The sequence below is a fragment of the Pogona vitticeps genome, chromosome 1 (genome assembly GCF_051106095.1).
Source record: "Pogona vitticeps strain Pit_001003342236 chromosome 1, PviZW2.1, whole genome shotgun sequence".
Lineage (NCBI taxonomy): Eukaryota > Metazoa > Chordata > Lepidosauria > Squamata > Agamidae > Pogona > Pogona vitticeps.
In genome coordinates, this window is record NC_135783.1 from 90,774,275 (window position 1) to 90,796,415 (window position 22,141).

The 22,141-nt window shown below is 42.4% G+C and overlaps 1 protein-coding gene across 6 annotated transcripts in view; it reads left to right on the plus strand.

Moving 5' to 3' along the window:
• MCM9 (minichromosome maintenance 9 homologous recombination repair factor) overlaps nt 1-21,348 on the plus strand; it is a 49,393-nt gene extending 28,045 nt beyond the window's left edge. For all 6 annotated transcript variants that reach the window (XM_078384711.1, XM_020802172.3, XM_020802177.3 and 3 more), the window contains 6 exons: nt 3,745-3,919; nt 9,879-10,081; nt 10,578-10,781; nt 12,162-12,244; nt 18,138-18,283; nt 19,151-21,348. In XM_078384711.1, the coding sequence (XP_078240837.1) occupies nt 3,745-3,919; nt 9,879-10,081; nt 10,578-10,781; nt 12,162-12,244; nt 18,138-18,283; nt 19,151-20,591 (2,252 nt within the window). In that variant the 3' untranslated portion in view covers nt 20,592-21,348. The remainder of the gene's footprint in view (nt 1-3,744; nt 3,920-9,878; nt 10,082-10,577; nt 10,782-12,161; nt 12,245-18,137; nt 18,284-19,150) is intronic.
• The last annotated feature ends 793 nt before the right edge of the window (nt 21,349-22,141 follow it).

A 22,141-nucleotide genomic window follows, 5' to 3' on the forward strand; every position in this document is an offset into this window, starting at 1 on the left:
CCTCGCTGGGGCTCCACCTGCTGGACCAGAGGAAGGCGCGAAGGAAAGCGCTGGCGGGAGAGCGGAGGGGCAGGGGCGGGGGCGGGGGCGGGGGCGGCTGAAAGGCGCGGAGATGCCGGCGGACCGGGAGGGGGGGCTGACGTTTGCCGCGCCGGTAGCAGCAGCAGGGGGACCTGATCGATATCGCTCCGAAGCATGAGCTTTTTTTTCCCTCTGCCGGGCTTTTGTTTTGTGTGTGTATGCGCGCGCGCCTTAAAATAATACGCATTTTAATTGCGACTATTTTTTTTAAAAAAAGTGAAATTATATACTTCAATTGTAAGCAAGGCCAGACTGTCACGTTTTTTACAGTAACATTACCAGAAAGGTGCTTTCTTCTGACAGTTTTATCAACCCTGAAATTTTGTACAAACTTCAGGGTCTTTTACAGATTGAGGTCACTAACGAACAAGAAAAATACAGTCTGATCTGTTACTTGCACCTGAGGATTTATAAAGGTGAAATTGCTGTAGCTGTCCAGAGGACAATTGGCAGGAGTCTGCCCTTGCAAAGAGCTTGGTTTGCATGGGGCTCCAACAGAAGAAGCTGCCTTAATGTGATAACGAGGTGATAATTGACAGTTTCACCTATCTCTCTTTCGTTTTTTTTCTTTAATGATCTAAATATTAGATCATTAAAGAAAAAAATACAAAACTAAAGATTTAGCATTTCACAGCAAGACAAAGAATGCAAATTTAGGGGGAATATGTGTGTAATTCTATAGTTTGAGTTGTTTATGTTTTGTTTTTTATTATTTTCCTAAGTGCCCTAGCAATCGTGTATTCCAGCACTGAGTTGAAAAAAAGAAGAAAAAATTTAGAGACAAGGAGGTACTTGGTTGAGGGGGAACTGTGACTGCTCCAGGATAAGTCATCCAAAAACAATGGCACAATGGCTAACAGCTCCAAAATACAGAAGGGCATTTTCATGTGTGTGACTTAATGTCATGCCTTCAGTACTACTCAAGGGCCATTTCAAAGGAATCCCATTACAAAATCGCACATGTCCATGTGGTGAAGGTGTTAAAACTCTTGCCTATGTGCTATTTTTTTCTCATTCTATAGAGACATGCACAAAGAGCTAATTTGCCTCTTGTTAGTTAAAAAGCCAGGTTGTTGGTCTGATTTTTATCTTTTCCCCTTGCAGACCAAGCTAAACAGGTGATGGTACAGTCAGCTAAATTTCTGGCAGCAGCAATTAAAATGAGGCCAAATATGATTTTAAAATACTAACCTTTTATAGAGCTAGTTGTCTAATTTTGGCACAAGTATACTATATGCATCTGATGTATATGCAATTGTTAACTTGATTTCAGTATGCAAAACTTATATTTTGTAAATGTTATATTTATCTTGTTAAGGCCTATGTCTAATGCAAATAAAATGCTGTGTTGTTGTTGAGGGGAACTGATGACCCTACGAGTGCTCCTTTACATTGGAACAGGTGACTGTATGGGAAAGAACAAATTTAAACCACACCTGTTGGCTGAAGAAAAAAGATTATTCCTCACTCAACAGAGGCAATTCCATAGTGGACTTCTCCACACTGAGAGGTTTTAATTCAATTTCAGCAGTGCTCAGTAGAGATGGGTACGAAGCAATTCATGCTGGGTTGTCCTAAGTCGTTGGTGTAGCACCACAGCTGCTGCAGGTTCTCTGCCTCCATCCTACCCCCCTTTACTGGCTACCCTAGTCACCAGCCAGTGTGTGTTACTCATTCTCTCCCCGGCATGTGATTTTCCAGTCCTGGCAGAAGCATGGATGTCCCTTCTCCACCTCCTCCAGCAACTGCCCACTCACAGGTAGCACTTCAGGAATCCCTGCCTCAACTCCTTGTCTCAGTGGATGACCTGACGTGAAGTGCTTCATGCCCATCTCTGGTGACCACTCTGATACAAATTGTGTGGTAAATGGCAAATGTAGTCATCCATTCAGTTTGTATTTAAATCTCATACTGGTTGTATTGGCTGGCTGGCATTCAGTGAAAATACTGGGTATATGTGAAAACTAGGTGCATCCAAGTCCTCTTAAAACCAGAGGAACTTCATATTATTTTGTGTTTTGACAATGCAAATGTGTTTTCATGACCAGTGAAAATATTTGTCTTCACACACCTTTCTCTAAGAATTTATTAGAGGGACTAAGAATTTATTAGAGGTGCAGGAGAGTGTGCCTCTAATATTGCGTGGCTTATCAAAATACTGTAGCATTTGTGGAAGCTATTCCTAATAGCGGGCATTCCAAACTAAAAATTGTAACTTTTGAATGGGTTCATGGATCAGCAGAGTGATTGTAGATAGTGTGGGCTTACTCAGTGCTAGATCTGGAGAAAGTTGGGCAAGTATTTATAACATTTAGAGGGAGAAAAAAACTTTACCCTGTGATCTTATTTTTCTGCAATTATTTTACACTTCATACCAAATTCAGTAGGTATTTTTCAAATGCCTATTGCTGTTTCCTGAAAAGGAAATTATTCCTGCCACATGCATTTTTAAATCTGGAAGTTGATCCATGCTGTTCTAAGATATAGAACATTCCATAGGCTTGTTATGCATGAGAAATTTTTCGTAAAGCATGGCTACACAAGCTTATTGAAGTATTCTGTACTGAAGTATTCTGTAGACATTGCCCAAACCTCTTGCCAGTATTTCAGTAAACCAGTGAGTCTCATTGAAGTGAATGGGGCTTACTTCTGGGGAAGATGATAGACTAGAACTTCAGCTGTGTCACAAGAATAAGTGTCTGAATACATACTACACACACAGGGGAGATGGAGAGAGGAAAGGTGGAGGGAAGGAGAAACCAGAGAGAGAACTAGCGAAAGCAAGAGAAAAAGGGGGGGGGAAGCAGAGAGGGTAGATCCAGAGAGGGGACAAAGAAGGGAGAGAGAGAGAAGAGAGCCATAGAGAGAACATAGTCATTGTCCGGAGGTGGGGGGGAGAGCCATATAGAGAATGGAGGTAGAGAAAAGCCACAAAGAGAGAAGCCAAAAACAGAGAGAACCATGGAGAGATAGAAGGGGAAGTCATAGAGGGAGATAGGCCAAAGAGAAGAAGAGCATTAGAGAATACGTCCATAGAGAGAAGAGAGAGGAGCTACAGGGAGACAAGATCCAGAGAGGGAGAGGGCCAACAAAGGAGCAACAACATCATTTTCATTAATACCGACTGATTTTCCAAATAAGCTAAGCCCACACAGTGCCTCAGGTTGTATGTGGCCTGCTGCTCACTTTCTTTTGTCACATCTGCCCACATGCTAGATCTGATATATCGTCTGTGATATTCTCTAAAATAAATAGTTGTGTGGAAAAAAGTACCCTTTCATTAGCCAATGAAGTTCAAGACAAAACACTACCAATGTGTCATTGTTCCCATGCTGCCTTGGCATTTTCTTTTTCGTTATATTGCTGTCAGCCGAGTGTTGCAAATAATGGATACAAAGACTCTTAGATTTATCAGCAGCTGTACTCATAGAGCCCTGATACATCTAAAAACCATGGATAATCTTTGGCAGGTGCCCTCCAGATAGACTGGACTACATCTCCCTTGGTAACAGGGCCAAGACTAACACGGTTGTATCCGTATCCATCCACACTGGGTAGCACTGCCATCTTCATGCGTTTTAAGTCTCAACCTTGTATAAATGGAACTCTGAGCCAGACAGCTGTGCTTTACTTTCAAATGTGCATTTTTTTTTCCTCCTGAAGGTTTGACAGTCACTGCTGTGAAAGATTCTGGGGAATGGAATTTGGAGGCTGGCGCTCTGGTGCTGGCTGATGGGGGCCTTTGTTGTATTGATGAATTTAACAGCATCAAAGAACATGACAGAACCAGCATTCATGAAGCAATGGAGCAGCAAACCATCAGTGTGGCAAAGGCTGGGTACGTAGGTGACCACCACCACCCCACTTGGTGGGTCTGGTAAATTGACTTCAGTGCCCTATTCCTGTGTTATTTCTTAACCTTTGTGTTGAAGATGTTTGAGGACCAGTATTGTGTGCAGCATCAGTGCCCCACCACCTGAGTCACATGAAATGTCATTGGCTGCCCTCCTATGTCACTTTCTCTGAGACTGAGACTAATGGCTCTTAGGTGAATAGCACTGGCCACACAAAGCAGTCAGTGCTGCTGTCCATGGAGTTAGCTAGGTTCAAATGACTGGCTCTGAGGAACTCTTTCACTGACCCATGCATGGTGAGTGGGGTGCCATGGGAAATCACATGGGTGATCTTGAGCCATGTAGTATTTCTAAGGCAGCAACTACATGGTAAGATATGGTGGGTTTTGCTGTGGGTGTAAAATGATGATATGATGCAAAGGCCATCTTGAGTCAATCCAGCCCTTTTTGCTCCGAGCACAGAATTTTCTCCTCTGCCTCTGGGGGTTTCTGTTTTTTTCAAACTTTCAAATTTTCAGACTTCAATTGGAAGGGAATTTTTCCCATGTGATCAGTTTTGTCATTTTCCAAAAGGATGGGTGCGTGTGACTGTAGGTGGTAGTCTGGTGATGTACTAATGTTACCTCTCTCTCTCTCTCTCTCTCTCTCTATATATATATATATATATATATATATATATATGTATGTATGTATGTATGTATGTATGTATGTATGTATACACACACACACACACACACACACACACAGTATTGTTACCCCATATACAGTGGTGCCTCGCAAGACGAGCGCTCCGTTTTACGATGAAATCACATAACGATGATGTTTTTGCGATCGCAAAACGATGTTTCCTATGGGGGAATTTTGCTTTGCGATGATTATCGCAAAACGACGATTTTCCTACAGCTGATCGGCGGTTTCAAAATGGCCACCGGGTAAAAAAAATGACCGCCCGCTGTTTTCTGGGACGGATTCCTCGCTGCATGGGCAGCGAAAATGGCCGCACTATGGAGGATCTTTGCTGGACGGTGAGTTTCAAGCCCATAGGAACACATTAATCGGGTTTTAATGCATTTCTATGGGCTTTTTAATTTCGCTTTACAATGTTTTCATTCTACAGCGATTTCGCTGGAACGAATTAACATCGTAATGCGAGGCACCACTGTATATATTAACAAACTGCTGAGTTTAGCATTAGATCACCCTATCACTACATGGATATACAAGTTTACCATTAGATTATTTCTCCACAGACAAAAGATAAAAATTGTTATGAAGTACAAAGAACTCGGATGAAGTACAGAAGACAACTATGTATCCATGGTGTGTGTGTATGTGATTGTCCTTTATGGAGAATTTTGGAAAACTGTCCCTTTCCCCTAGCATCGTGCAAGACTTCAAACAGCCCAAAGGCTTTACAATGAACCATAAATGAAGAGCTGGAGGATAAGCAGAGGGTGGGTCAAAAGAAAGAGGTCTGTGGCACAAATCAAACCATATCAGATAGAAGGGGTAGTTTTGTAAAAAGTAGAAGCCTCCAGAGTCTTCGTGTGATTACCTAACCCAAACAGAAGAATAAAATAGGCTGCAAATTGGGCTCCAGCAAAGCCAAATGGCTCCAATTCAGCTTCCCAGTGTAGTCACAGCCTTTGTCTAAAGCAGCCATTCTCGGGGGGGCATATGGCCCCCCTGGGGGCCCTGGAATATTTGTAGAGGGCCACAGGCTGGAAACAGTTATTCACACACCATCATGGAAGAGTTGGACTATAAATGTTTTTTAAAAATACACTTCAGCTGACCTACCAAGGTCAAAATTAACTCAGTGAATATTTTAATTAAAGAGGAAATACTTTACAGTGGCCCCTCGACTTACAGACGGCTCGACTTACAGACTTTTCGAGTTACAGACTTCTCTGGCTGCAAAATTTAGATTCGACTTGCAGCCAGAGAATCGACTTACAGACCAGAAAAAAACCAAAATGGAATAAAAATAGAATGAAAACCACTGGTTATGGGATTAATCGGTTTTCAGTGCATTGTAGGTCAATGGAGATTCGACTTACAGACTTTTCAACTTGCAGCCACCATTCCAATACGGATTAATTCCTTAAGTAGAGGGTCCACTGTAGTTGTATCAAAAAATAATTTGAGTTACGTAAGCCATTGTGAGATAGTTTACTCACACGTCATCTTTGTAAACTGCATTTGCCATATTTATTTATTTATTTATTTATTTATTTATTTATTTATTTATTTATTTATTTATTTATTTATTTATTTATTTATTTATTTATTTATTTATTTATTTAATTTATATGCCGCCCACACTACCCAAAGGTCTCTGGGCGGCTTACAGCATCCAAAATACAACAAAGATATGCAACAATTAAAATACAATTAAAATATATATAAAATTGCCATCGGACCCACAGCTAATATTATTTCAGTTAAAAGCCTTCTGGAACAGGAAGGTTTTGACCTGGCGCCGAAATGTCATCAGTGTCGGCGCCAGACGAATCTCAGTCGGGAGGGCATTCCATAGTCTGTAGGGAGGAAACAATCACATGCCAAATTACTGTGTTTTTAACTCAACAAAAATGAAAAATAATTCAAAAGGGAGAGCCACACACAGACTTCTATACCAAAAAGCTCATGAGTAGAGATGGGGGTATCCCTGCACAGGTGGCGAAAATGAGGGTCCAGCCCCATGGGGCCGGACGGTCCACTCACCGATCCGCTGCTGCCGCGGACGCCACGATTCTTCCAATCACTTCACAGATCGCGATCGGCTAGCCACTCCTGGCAGGAGGTGGGAGAATAAGCCTTGCTGCAAGGTTGAAGAGTGGAAGAATCACAGTGTCCATGGTAGCGGCGGATCGGTGAGTGGACCGTCTAGCCCATGGGGCTGGACTGTCATTATCGCCACCTTTGCGGGGATATTCTTATTGTTATACGAAAATCCCCAGCTAAAAGACAAGTGATTGGCTTTTCTCTCCCCTATAGGTAAAGATAAATGTTCCCCTTGACATTTAGTCCAGTTATGTCCGACTCTAGGGGGCAATGCTCATCCCCGTTTCCAAGCCGTAGAGCCAGCATTTGTCTGTAGACAGTTTCTGTGGTCACATGGCCAGTGTGACTAGACACAGAATGCCGTTACCTTCCCACTGAAATGGTACCTGCAGTGGTGCCCCGCATAGCGAGGTTAATCCATTCCGGATTAACCGTCGCTATGGGGAAACATCGCTATTTGGAACGGAAAAACCCATTGGAACGCATTAAACTTCGTTTAATGCGTTCCAGTGGGGCCCAAAACCCACCGTTCTGTGATGTTTCCCCATCCGGCTGACATTTTCGCGCCCTCAGTAAGCGAGGGCAGGGCGCGAAAATGCTGTGCGCGGCCATTTTGGGCATCCGGCGGCCATTTTGGAACCGCCGATCAGCTGTTTTAAAAAATCGCTATGTGAAAATCGGTAAGCGAAACGCTTACCGATCGTCGCAAGGTGATTTTCGGCTATAGAAAGCATCGGTGTGCAATCGCATTAGCAATCCCAAAAAACGGATTGCTATGCGAATTATGCGAGGCACCACTGTATTTATCTGCTCGCATTTTTACATGCTTTCGAACTGCTAGGTTGACAGTAGCTGGGACAAGCGACAGGAGCTCACTCCGTTGTGTGGATTCGATCTTAACGACTGCTGGACTTCCGACCTTGCGGCACGGAGGCTTCTGCAGTTTAACCCACAGCGCCACCACGTCCCTTTCTCTACCCTATAGCTTTGGCTGAAAGAGATAATTGGAAATGTCTCTTCATGGTTTCTAAGAGAATTTAAAGCAACTTCATTTCCCATTTCTTTTGTCTCATGAATGACTCTCAAACAGGTTTCACAGGTTCTTTAAATAATGCATCAAAGCTCATTCACTTTATCAGAAGCAGAAGTGCAGTGAGAAGTGATCTCTTTCAAATAGTGTTCATCTCTGGAATCATCTTGGAAACAAATTGGCATATGTACAGTCATAAGTAGGGGGAGGATTTCTATGACATGTCTTTTTCTCCCCCTGCAACCTATGTTTGAGCTTATGGATGAGTTTGAATATGTTTATGAGTAATCTGATGAGAAAGGCCACATTCCTCATAACCATGTTTGAACTTGCTTATAGTTTCAAATACAGGTTGCAGAGAAAATGTGAAAGACAGAAATCCTCCCCCAGTTGTAAGCATAAGAACATGGAAATAAACAATGCAAGGGGCTTATGGAATGCTATTCTTTCCCTCTACACTGGCAATTCCAAATTCTTTATTTGACCCCAACCATTATAAGAACCAGGTTTCACCCATTGCAACATCCTGTCTCTCAGTAAATGCCAGTGTGTCATTTCAGTTTGTGTTTGACTGGCTACTTGTCCCCTCTTTGGCTCACCACTCTTCCAGCACAGAGGCATGAAATGGGAAAATGTTTCCCTGCAGTCTTCCATATCTGTATATTGCTCCTCACAGTAGAGCTGTGGTTGTGGGATATAGTCACATTGATCCCAGTGGGTCTTAGTTCTGGGTGAATATGCAGGAAACTGTGCTCCAAGAGTGCGCTTCAGGTTTGGGTTTTCTGAATAGCATATAAAAGTAGCATAGATGGGAGTGAGCAATGTATGTTATTCAATGCTTTTATATCTTCCTTGTACCAATATAAGACTGGACATAAGCACAACCTTAAAATGACCATTATTGGATGATGTTTTAACTGAAAGGAGGGGGGAGAATACATTTTTAGTAAGGAGAGCTGTGAAACAGTTGTTGGAATTTTAGACCCTTCTTCCATTCCAAGTATGTATTCTGTGCCTTCAACCTTTTACTTCCATATTTGGACATTCTTAAGGCATTGTACAGCAGGGTCAATGTTGACTTCTTTTTTGAATGTGTTGTTACTGGCTATGAATCAGAGTACTTTTCCCATGTTATATACTACAGATGTAAAAGCTTAAGGTTATTGGTGCGGCACTTGTTTCTGCTCAATACATGAGGCAAGAGCTAAGATGGCACCAACTCAAAATAGATCACTACATCAGATTTAGAACAGCTGTTTGTCTGCAATGAAAGGATTGTGCTATGACTACATGGACAAAAACATCCTTCTGGAGTGCTGGAAACAAACCTTGCATCAAGGTCAAGTGAATTAAGGAAGGGGGAAAATATGTACAGTAGTAAAATGTTGCCACAGATACTCTTGTGTAAATGAGCTGATTTGTAAATTTGCACTCACAGGTATGTGAGTAAACATCTGTATATTTACAAGTAGGGAGTGAAAGGAAAGGCCATATGTGGCCAGACATTGAGTAAGCACAGCTCTGTGTATGAGTATTGGAGAGAAAGGCATACATGAATGTTTGCATGTGGAAGAGCTTTGCATATATGTTTTTTATTGTCAGGTTTATCTCAATCTCATTTCGAAACATTAACCATTCCTCTTGGTATGAACAGGTGATGAGTCAGATAATGGGTAGTTCGGTAGATTGGTGTAGAGTGAGGTTGGACCTGGGTGGGTTTGAGCCAGAACATAGCAGAAACTGGAGTTGCCAGATTTCAATGCTGGCTTTGCAGATTTTAATTCTGGTTGTTGGGAAGGACAGTGCTACTGATCCAGCACTGGGCTGATTAGCAAATGTGGTGCAGGTTTAAAATTGTGAGTGTGCGCTCTAGCTCATCATAAAGATTTCCCTGTTGCTGATCTTATCCATTGCCATTTATGTGGCTTGCCAAATGTGTACACGCAGCCCTTGTACTGCATTCTGCAAACCTGTCCATTGAATTGCCTTCTATGAGCTATTCAGTCCATATGCAGTATATACAGTGCTTTGGGGACTGGCGGGGTTTGAAAGGAAAAATCCCCTATCAAGAAATTTAAAACTTTTATTTCAGTTCAGGAACTCATGCAGATCAACTTTCTCTTCAGCTTAGTGTGCAAACTGAATACAAGGACTACTATTTTGGCAGCCACCAACCCAAAGGGCCAATACGACCCCAGTGAATCTGTCTCTGTGAACATAGCCCTTGGAAGTCCTCTTCTTAGCAGGTTTGACCTTGTCTTGGTGTTGCTGGATACAAAAAATGAAGAGTGGGATCGCATAATTTCTTCTTTCATATTGGAAAACAAAGGTAAAGTGGTTTTCTATAAATGCCACAGAATATACATCAGCTAAACTGTTTCATGCCATGAAAGCTGGAAAGTAATCAGAAGCCAGTTATTGATAAAGCCAAACAAAAAGATATCTGTCTGCTTTTCTTGACGCTGGTATTTCCTTTGCAATTTTACTGCTTTTTAAAAATTATTTCTATCATGAAAAGTACTGCAATAAGTACACTGGATGTTTTTCCCCCATATGGAGGAAATGTCCACACAAAAAATAGTTTGTAACGAAAAGGTTCTTTTAAAAAAAATTATGAGATATTTTACTTTTGACACTGCAGTTCAGTCAGTGGAGGTGAATAAATTTGCACAGACTTGCATATGTTACGCAACGTCTCCATCAACTTAATCTTTAATATAACAAAATATCTTTTGACATTAACTTAAAATTTATTAATACTAGGCCTTTTGTAATTATTGTCATATTGGTGAATGTGTTGCTTTGGAAAATTCTCCTTTTGGCAGCCTGTCCAAGCATATCTGAAAAACTCTGGTCTATGGAAAAAATGAAGACGTACTTTTCCCTTATAAAGAACCTGCATCCAGTGGTGACTGAGGAAAGCAACCTGATCCTTCTCCGCTATTATCAGATGCAGAGACAGAGTGATTGTAGAAACGCTGCAAGAACCACCGTCCGCTTGTTAGAGAGTTTGATACGGTTAGCTGAAGGTGAGGATTTGATTTTCTCCCTACTCCAGTGGACATAGCACACACTGAAACAAAAGTCAGACTGAAAAGAGTTGAAGTAAGCAGGAGATAAGCTATTCTTAAAAGAGGCATTGATTCAGCCATAGGCAGGCTAAGGACCTAAAATCAGGGGTGAACAACCTCAAGAGATCTAAGGGCTTCACACACCCTCTCTCCAAAACTTAGAAGGGCTGCGCCAGTGACCCTCATTGCACTAAAAAATATTCTCACACAAATGAGGGGATGTTTTTTAACGAAAGAGTCACTTGTGCCCTTTAGTGCCCAAAAATATTTTCTAAAAGAAAATTAAAATGGGTGCTGAAGGTCCCTCAGAACATGGCAGAGCTACCCTATTCACACTCTAGAGAGCACAAGATAAATGTGTGATTCTCTCTCTCTCTCTCTCTCTCTCTCTCTCTCTCTCTCTCTCTCACACACACACACACACACACACACACACACACACACACACACACACACACACACACACACACACACACACATTTTAGAGTATGAGAGGAATAGGGGCCACCAGGGGTGCAGGAGGGGAAACGAGTAGACCTACTGTAGTGGGGATTAATAATTTGATGTAGGTCAGCTATGGGCAAGATGTGACCCCTAGCACTGCTTGAGGCTTTCCTCTCACCTCAAAATAATATTTTTTCTATATTTAAACTTTGAGCCACAGAGTTTATTTTTTCCTGTTGCTGATTGTTCCAAGGAAGAAAAATCTATCTTCCAGAACTTCTCATGCTTATATAATTTTGTCACTTCTCAGAAGAGTTTTCTGCAACACCAGTTATTTCCTACATCAGACTATATAATATTTAAAACTATTTGTGGTTCCTGTAAATACAGCTCCTGAGACTTTACTCTTAAATGCACAAACCCATTCATATGGTGTAACTTCTGTGCTGGCTGGGAGATTTAAAGAACTATAGTCCTTGCAAGCACCTTGTGCCCAGTACATGGAGCATAAATATGGGTAACTTGTTTTCTGTGGAAAGTAGAACATTTCAAAGTGCTGTCATGCTACCCTGTTGAGAAAAATGGATTTTATGTGCCATTTGGGCATTAATATTGAAGCACAAAATTGTCATATTCCATCCTTTCATTGGTATCTGGCACAAATATTTGCCAGTTTTTTCCCCCTGAAAATCTACAATCATTATACTATTTTTCTGCTGCACTGGTATTTTTATGCATTGAAAAATACAGCCAAATTAAAAGAATTGGGTAAGAAAATAACTGATCTTAATATAATTTCACCTAAAGTTTTTCCCATCAAATGTTTTGCTCCAGTCAGTCATTTGTGTGTCACATTTAGTAACATTTGTTATTGTTATTTTAATGGTCTTTTAGCACATGCTCGGTTGATGTTTAGAGAGACTGTAACCATCGAAGATGCTGTAACTGTGGTTTCAGTGATGGAATCCTCTATGCAAGTAAGTTTTCTCTTCGTGATTGGGCAAAATACAGGTAATTTAATGCAATGAGTATAAATTTTGGTAGATAAGTGCCAGAAGTTAGGACTGGTCCTTGTGATCTAAAGTTGTAGATGTCCACAGTACAGGGAGACCATTCCCTTACCTGTGAGTGCTAAACTCCTTGAATAACATCTGAGATTTGCCTACAGTTAGATATACAAGGGCTGGTAAATAAGATGTCTCATAGTATCACATGAGTTTCATGATGGGCTTCCTTTGACTTGTAGCATTGATCTGTTTTTCCAAATGGCTTTTTCATGTCATAGTCCCTTTAATGGTTATGTGATAGCAGTTTAAGTGGGACTGTAGAAGCAACAATGTGTGTACCTCACAGAGCTTACAAACGACATCAAACAGGCCATGCAATGTGGCAGGAGGTTGTGCACATGTCTCACAAACTCACACCGGTGAGCAGTTGTGAAAAGGCTATTTGCAGTTCAGATTTTTCTGGAAAGGATTTGTTTTGAGTTTTGTCTTAATCTGTGGGAAATGGCACAAGTGACATCTGTCTGTGGCTGGATTTATGCTACAGACATAACACTTCCAAGTCCTTTATCTATGGTCAGGAAATGGGGTGTGCCCCTTAGACTGACCCATTCCTCCTCCTCATTCCTTCAATTTCCACCCCTTCCTTTCCTGCTACTAACTGTGATTAACATAACATCTAAAGTAGGCTGAACGTTAAGTGTAGCTTGCTTTAAAACAGAGTTGGAAATGCACTCCTCATTGTATTTTATTCACCTTGAAAATTATGTGCAGATGATACCACATTTTAGAAATAAAAAAGACATGCAAGTCAGTAGGGCAGAATCCTTCCTTCCTCCCAGCAGCTGACGTCTCTGCACTTACTCTCCCCTAGGATGTAGCCAGGAAATGAAAATGAACGTGAGTGTCCTTTGTGTGCATCTCACACAGAAGTCCTCTTAAATGGTGACAGGGTGCTGTCAGCGTCCCAATAAATTACACATTTCTTTGTGTCTAATAAGGCACGTGTATCAGAGTGACACATGTCATGGGTGTTTCACTCAGAATCATGATGCAAGGTGGCATAATTTGATGAATTCAAGTGGAAAAAATCCACTCAGCTGTAGACGGAACACCTTTGAAACGTGGAACTAGCAGTAAGACAAGGACCAAAGATCAGAATACTCCCAAATTCTTTGTTTATTAGATGATGATGAAGAATATTTCACGTGAAAAACATGAGCAGGACCAGAAGCTGATTAGTTAAATCTATAGAGGGATCTGGACACTGAAAGAAACAAAGTGAAAAGGGAATGATTTTTAGGTACAGAAAGGAGAAAAGACTAAAGGCTTTCAGATTTAGATGACTTGTAAGAGATCTAATTAGGTGGGGAAGAGAGAGTGAAGTAGGAGGAGAAAACATTACTGCTTGTCCTGTTGAGGCAGACGTAGTGACTTTAACATTAAGGTGAGACAGGAGATTAGTGAAAAGGAGTAGGTTACATAGAAAGGAAAAATTAGGTTAGAGAGGGACAGAAGAGGGTTCTTTGGCAAAAATAAGCTATGATTTGAAGCTCGAAATACTGGGGCGAGGGGGTTACTTGTAGTTCTTCATCAATGGTGGATTACTAAAGTATAAATCTTTACCCTCTGTGTACTATATATTAAGTACAGAGATGGAGGGCTGATGGAGGATCAGAGGGGGTATTTAGCCAACTTGGTATTTTATAAAGTCAAGAAAGTGGGGCTAAGGTCTTCAGTAAATTTATTTTATTTTTTATTAATTATTTTATTTATTATTTATTAAACTTATTAAAATATTTCTATCTGGCATATAAATACATAATGGCTGAAATCCTGTTACTTCACATCGTTTGTACTAGAGAAGGCCCACTGAATCAATGGGGATTTGGTGAGTCAAGTCCTTTGTAAGTTCCATTGCTTCAAATGGGTCTATTCTTGTTGAAACTTACTATGCTAAAATGAGTCGCTAATGTAAGACTAAGTAAAGCAAGACTAATTAATTAATTAATTTTTATACTGTCCATCTGGCAGCCAAGGCCACTCGGGACAGTTTACAACAAGTAACACAAAACAAAGTAGCAAAATAACAAATAACGACATCAGTACATTAGGGGCGCAAATCAAAAATCATAAAGTGCAGTGAGGATAAAAATACAATACAATAAATACAATTAAAAACATAAAAATATAAATCATGGAACACAGCAGTATGGTGGATGCTATATTATCAGGCACTATTGTATCAGGGTGTTGGTGGAACGCCTTCTGCCACCAAGATCTACCCGTATCACTCGCGCGAGCCAGGAGGTGAGGCTGAGGAGCCTAACGCCGAGGGAGGCCCGGAAGGAAAAGACAAGAAACTGGGCCTTCTTGGCGGTGGCATCCCTGCCTGTGATGACCTTATAGGATGGGCAGACCTAACTGGAAGGAGGCACTCGGCCATATATCAAGGTCCCAAAACATTTAAGGCCTTATAGGTTAATACTATCACCTTGAAACTGGTACAGAAGTGAACAGGCAGCCAGTGTAAGACAGCTAGGTTGGGGGAGATATGTTGATATTTTCTGGTCCCACTCAGAAGTCTGGCTGCTGCGTTCTGGACCTGTTGCAGTCTCCGTAGCACTCCCAAGGGCAACCCCACATAGAGGGCATTACAGAGCTAATCTTGAGACTACCAGCGCATGAACCAGCGTGGTGAGGGACCTGATGTCAAGGTAGTGATGTAGCGGGGCAATCCTCTTTAGGTGGAGGCAGGCAGATCGGACCACAGATGCTATCTGAGATGTCATTGACAGCGATGGGCCCAAAAGCACGCCCAAGCTACGAACCTCATCCTTCATGGAAAAAAAGTACACCTCCCAGAAGATAGGGAGGCACCCAGACCACAGACATTAAGGGCCCCCACCTGTATTCTGTTGTCCCTTATCCATCCCAGTACTGCATCCAAGCAATGCTCAAGGGACAGGACAGCATCCACTGCAGAAGGTTGGAAAGAGAGATAGAGCTCAGTGTCATGCATGTATTGGTGACACAAAGCTCCAAAACACCTGATGACCTCCCCCAGTGGCCTCATATAGATATTAAATAGCATTGGGGAGATGATTGACCCCTGCGGAACTCCACAGTTAAGAGTTCACAGAGTGGACAACATATTCCCAAGCTCAGCTCTCTGAAGATAGTCCCCCAAGAAGGCCTGACCACCGATCCCCAACCCTGAGAGCCTGCCCAGGAGGATACTGTGGTCAACAGTATTAAAGGCTACTGAAAGGTCGAGGAGGACCAGCAAGGATGTTTTGCCCATGTCTGCCTCCCTCAAGAGGTAGTCTTGCAGGACGACCAATGGCATCTCCATGCCATGAGGGGGCCTGAACCCAGACTGGAACAGATCAAGGGCATTGGTCTTCTCCAGAAGAGCCTGAAGCTGATTGGTCACCACTCTCTCCACCAGCTTGCCAATAAAGGAGATATTGGCAACTGGATGATAGCTGCCATCAGCCACCAAATTGTTTTTTTTCCAAATTGACCTAAGGAGTGTCTCCTTGAGGGCGAGGGGGACCCTGCCCTCAAGGAGAGACCCATTAATAATAGCCTCTGCCCATTAAGTTGTTAGCAGCTTGGCTGCTTTTAAGAGCCAGGCTGGGCAAGGATCTAGTGAGGAGGTGGTGGCCCTGTAGCGGTCAAGGACCCTGTCAACCTCAACTGATGTCACGTGCTAAAATTGTGTTAAAATTATCTGGCAGAACACCTTCTCCCACCTAGATCTACCCGTATTTGCACCCCTAATGTACTGATTTGCTCTAGCCAGGAAAGGAAGATGAGGGGCCTAACGCTGAGGGAGGCCTGGAGAGAAAGAACAAGAAACTGGGCCTTCTCGGCAGTGGCCCCTCATCTCTGGAACAATTTACCCCCCAAAAATTTGCCTGGCTCCCTCGCTGGGTGTTTTCAAGAGTAAGCTCAAGACCTGGTTCTTTAGGCAGGCATTCCCTCCTGTCATTATTTATTTTCCCCATCTTGAATCATATTATGTTGTAGTTGTTATCATTTTATGAAATTGTTTTATGAACTTGTTGTTAGCCACCCAGAGTAGACTTCAGTCTAGATGGGTGGGATATTAAATAAATAAAATTTCCAGGCAAGGCGATGTGCTGGGCCTCTCAGCTCGATCCACTGATAAAGAGGAAATATCTAAGTCCTGGCAGATGGCCTCCACTTTATGTTTTTAAAAGGCCACAAAATTGGTCGCAGGAGATGTTACTGGAAGGCCTGTCACTGTGACCAATTCTGGACAAATCACATACAATGTGGAACAGCTTCACTTATCTGGCAAACAAAGTAGGATTTTCTCATAGCCTTCACGTTGGCTAAATAAATATTTGACACGATTTTAGCAGCATTTAAGTTAGCTACCATTGGGGCCCATCTCCAAATGCCCTCTAGCCTCTTCCTATTACTCTTCAACTTCTGCAGCTGTTGATTATACCAGGCAGCTGGCTGAGGTTGAGAATGGAGGTGGTATTTAGGAGTGATTAGGTCAGCCACCCTGGAGGCTGCCACGTACCATTCATCTACCAGAGCATCAACTAGATCAGACGGTATCCCCCACATTGCCTCTTGGAAACCAACAGGATCCGTAGCCTGCAGGGGTGGACCATTTTAATGGATCCCTGCTCCCCGCACGGGAGGGGGAGAGTGCCACAGAGAGATTGCATTTTATTAGGTGCTGGTCCGTCCATGACAAGGATTGATACCAAGTCGGTCACCATCGATCCACTCTCTCCTTGATCTGTTCAGAATACCAAATCTAATATATGACCCACCACATGAATGGGACTGTTGACAAATTAGCAGCTCTGAAAGAGTTCTGGAAGTTCAAGGGATGGGAAATGTTCCTTCCATACAGTTCCTCAACTGAACTTCCCTTAGGATCCAAGCCCAGAAGCCAAAATTCCCATATGGAATTTCCTCATATATTAATGATTGATTGTGTAAGACTTTCTTGTAGGTTTTCTAGCACTAAATAAAACTGTTTAACTCCATATGCCTTTTAGATATTGTGTACCTAATATCAGCTAGCTAGATAGCTCAATGAGCTAGGCATCTGGCTGTGGAGCCAGAGGTTAGGAGTTCAATTCCCCGCTGTGCTTCCCAGAAGAGTAAGGCCATGTGGCCTTGGGCAAGCCACATACTCCCAGGGCCACCCCCAGAAAAAGGGAATGGTGAACTACTTCTGAGCTACCTGGAAAACCTGGAAAAGGGTTGCCATAGGTCAGAATTGACTTGATGGCACACAACAGCAACAAACTATAGACTAAGGATATAATACAGTGGTGTCCCACTTGACGACGATCATCCATTCCAGGAAAATCGCTGGAACGCTTTGAAAACTGGTCAGTGCATTCCAATGGGGAAATACCTCATCGTCCAGCGAAGATTGCCCATAGAGAACCGCCAATCAGCTGTTAAAATCGCTGTCTTCCAAAGCAGGGGTCCAGAAAGCAGCCATTTTGCAAAGGGAGGGAAGCCATTTTGCAAAGGGAGGGAAGCCATTTTGCGGAACCAGAAAAATCATTGTATAGCGAACAAATGGTTCGCGAAGCAGGCTCCTACTCAACGTAATGCGGATTTCCCCCATTGGAACCATCATTTTGCAATAGCAATAGCAAAAAAGTCATCATTAAGCGATTTTGACGTCATGCAGGGTAAGCATCTAGCGGGGCACCACTGTATCTCAAAAGTTTATACAAGTGAATCATTTTTTCAGTGCTACAAAATCTGTTAAGTCTTTGCTATGCTTAATTTAGCTCACGAAGTTCAAACACTTTTAAAAATGATATTACACTGTTATTTCCTTTCCTTCTGGTAGGGAGGTGCACTTCTTGGAGGTATCAATGCATTGCATACGTCCTTTCCTGAAAATCCAATGGAACAATACCGAATGCAGTGTGAGCTGATCCTGGAGAAGCTGGAGCTGCAAGACCTTCTGTGTGAAGAATTAGAAAGGATCAACAGGTCTGGAAATGTTTATATGCAAAGGAAAAATAAATGTTGAAATTAGGATGGGTTCAGAGAGAAAGCACATGTTTGTTGTGAAAAAAGAGTGCCCTGTAACAGAACCTAATAATCATGCTGTGGGGGGAATAGTCTGATAGCAATATGATGCTGAATTAGTTATTCGTTAAAATCGACATAAATGAGGCCACCGTTGAAGATAGCTGGACTTACGTCTGACTAAATACACATGCCGTATTTGCTGGTGTACAAGTTGACTTTTTGGCCCTGAAAAACATGCCTCCAAGTGGGGGATCGTCTTGTATGTCGGGTGCATGTCTAGCAAACCCTTCCTCTCTCCCAGCAAAGTCACTTACCTGGTAGTAAGACCCAGTAGAGCCCCGCTCCTAGCCTTGGAACAGCCTGACTCTAGCGCCGAACAGCTGACTATCGGAACAGCAGAGAGACGGCAGCCATTTTGAGATGCGACCACATGGCTGCTGCCTCTCCAAAATGGCTGCCGCCTCCAAAAAGGAACCAAAAGGGGCAAAAGGAACTCTCCCCATGATGCAGCCAAAGCAGAATCACGCATGCGGAAGGGGGTAGTCTTATACAGCAAGTATATAACAAACTCTACATTCTGAGTGGGAATGTTATACTCCCAGTCGCCTTATACACCGGCAAATACGGTAGGATTCACTGCAAAGGAAAGTTGAGTATGAATATGAAATCTTATATTTACTTGTAATATTTACTTGTAATCTGCTGCATCTTTTAAAAGGCAGACAATTGTGCATTTCAAAGGTCCTGAATAATTGTAAACTGAATAATTGTAAACTGCTTTTGTGAAAGTATATTCTTGTTTGTTTTTTTGTTTGTTTTTTGTAGATTACAGAATGAACATTCAAATCACCTTCTGCAGCCCGAAGAACCATCTTTAAACAATCAGTCACTGGGGAAGTCTGAGCAGATGTCTCATCCTCAGCGTTCAGACAAAACGGAGCATAATATTGAGCTGCCACTTCCTGTAGCCAAAATAAACCCTGATACCCATCCAGGATCCTTAAGCAGCCAGATACCTGATAATAGCACAGTAACAGAACGGTGGGGCCAACAGAGCGAGAGGAGCAATGATAGCAGCTTGAACTGGTTCGATAGCTTAGCAGATGACAGTATTGAAGCTGAGAAGAATACTTACAAGTCTCTTGTTCCAATAACAGCTCCAAACAGTCCACCTTTGAAAGCATCGAGGAACAAAGCTGGTTCTAAAGAGAGAAGTGACGCAAGAGAAGCCGAACAAGTTGAGATAGGGGAATCACCACCACCAACAGCCCCAGGAAATCCTTGCAGACAGGCCATTTCTCATCTGGTAGTAACAGCCAAGAGTGCAGTGTTGCCTTCAGGAGCAACGAACCAGAAATCAAATGCAACCTGCCCTTCCTTATCTGATGGAGTGATTACCCAAAAAGCCTCTAAGAAATGGCAGAGAGTTCGGGGATTTTGCTCAAGTACACCAGATCCTAAAGCGGTGAATTCCCCAACTTCATTGTCTTCTCATTCAGTAGCTGTCCCTCAGTCTCCTATAACGGGCTTGTATGCTTCTCCGTCTCGTAATATATCTTCAGGGCATCAGGAATTGTTACGTTCAACCAGGAAGCGAAGTAGGGACCAATCAGAGAGAAGAGAGCAGTACAGTGAACCTGAGATCATTGAGAACTTGGAGTCTGCACCTCCTAAACTAGCTAAATTTTCCTTTAGGCAGAAGCCAAGACTTGTTCATGCTTCCAAAAGTGAGGCTCATGCCAAGTTACCACAGACTGCTTCCAGCCTTCCTGCTTCTACCAGAAATGAATCAACAGGAGAAAAGCAAGGGGGGGAATGTTCTGAGAAGTACCAGCAAGAACAAAATGCTGAAGTCGGAAATACGAGAATACAAGATCCACTCTGTGATAGCAAAAGAAAGGAGGAGAAGGAGCAGAAGAAAGCTGTTTCATCCTCAAAACAGACAGACACTGGAGAGGAAAAATTGGACGGTCTGAAGACCAAAAAAGTGTGCTCCAGTACACTAGCAAAATTAGCCCGATTTGCATTCATGCCACCTCCTGAATCCAAAGGAGAACCTCTTTGTCCCCCGAATGTCCCCAGCCATAATGAGGACAGGCAGAGGCTGAATCCCCAAACTGATACCGCACGCCTCACAGGGAAGCACTCCGAATTGAGAAAAGGTGAAATGGTTACAGGCAAATCCTTGTTCTCAATAACTGATTTTGATGATGCTTTGTTAGATTTTGATTGGAATGAAGAGATCAAGAAAAAACCCACATCTTAGAACATAAATTGTGCTACCTCATCAGGAAGATACTCTGACAGTTTTATAAGTTTTTGCTTTTGGCAAGATGGAAAACAAAAATGACGTGTAGTTTCATCTTGCTGAAAATAATAAGCAACCAAATGTCCTCTTTACAGATGTTGCCTGTGATGGTGAAATTATTGTGCTTTGGAATCTCACCTTCTGTACTTGGAACATGGTGTTTTTAGAACACGCAGACTTTTATCCTCAAACAGAATAAATGTACTGAAGTGAGCAGGGTAACTATAGAGTGTTGCTTTGAGGAATCCAGCAGGTCAGATGCTCTTGTCGCTGGATCTTTTCAAAATACCTAATTCTGTTTATAGCTCAGTAGCCCATATTTTGATAAAATTGAAGGGGGAAATCTCCAATAATGATTCAAAGAACTTATTTCTGTCCTGCAGTCACTTTACTACATCCTTGCTCAGTCCCATTACATTCAATTTGTCCCTCTTTCAAGTAAAATCAGAAACAAATTAGGAGCTTTCAGGGAAATTATATCAGATTTTTTTTTCTTCCATGTTCCATCCCATGTTTGTTCCATTACTTTATCAGAGACTGGCCCCGTCGCATACTGGTTTTAGGTCTATCGCTTTCTTGTTTCCTTTACACTGTGAATTTGATCATATTGTGTGACATGAATAATGTGCATTTTCTTGTATCTGGTGTAGTTTTGCAGCTCTCCATGCAAAGCAAATGAGCAGACTCTGTTCGTCTAATAAAGCAGAACAACCCACGACATGTCTTCCGTTCAAAGTATTTTACTGGAGAATCTCATTTCTTTGGGGTGGGGGCAGGAAAAACTTATCGTTTCACTTTAATATTGTGAATTTAATAATTCATGGGTTACATAGTAGTTTCTTCCATAAGGCAGTGGTCCCCAACCTTGGGCCTCCAGATGTTCTTGGACTTCAACTCCCAGAAATCCTGGCCAGCAGAGGTGGTGGTGAAGTCTTCCGGGAGTTGTAGTTCAAGAACATCTGGAGGCCCAAGGTTGGGGAACACTGCCATATAAAAGCAGGAGTTCCGGTAAGAGTGCATATCAAGGTACACACTTGAATTCCCGTGCAAACAGCTAATGGGGTAGGCTTGCATTCTGCTGTGTGATAGCAGCAAAACCAAGGGCCCATCTGGAGCCAACATCCAGCCATGCACATTGTGCTGCTGCAGACTGTCTGCTTTGTGGCTGAGAATAGCAGTGTTCCCTAGGAGGAGCATGTTCAAGTGGCCTTTATCATGCAAGAAGGTGGCTGCAAGTGGCACCCAATTTGCCCTCATCTCAGTGCAGTTCTGTGTTGACCTGAAGCAGGAAGTTTCCCTTATATTTAGAGGAAAGTAAGATAAAGAGCCCTCTCCTATAAGCTAGGGAGCAGTACATCCCAGCATCCGAAACAGAAGTTGAGGCTGCTAGTAAAGGTAAGAAGAGATCTTCCTGAAATGTTAAATTCCTACTTTTCTAAGGTTGGTAGTTTCTTTCCTTACTCAGAAAATTCCTCAAACAGCTGATCTCTGAAAAAATGCATCCCCTT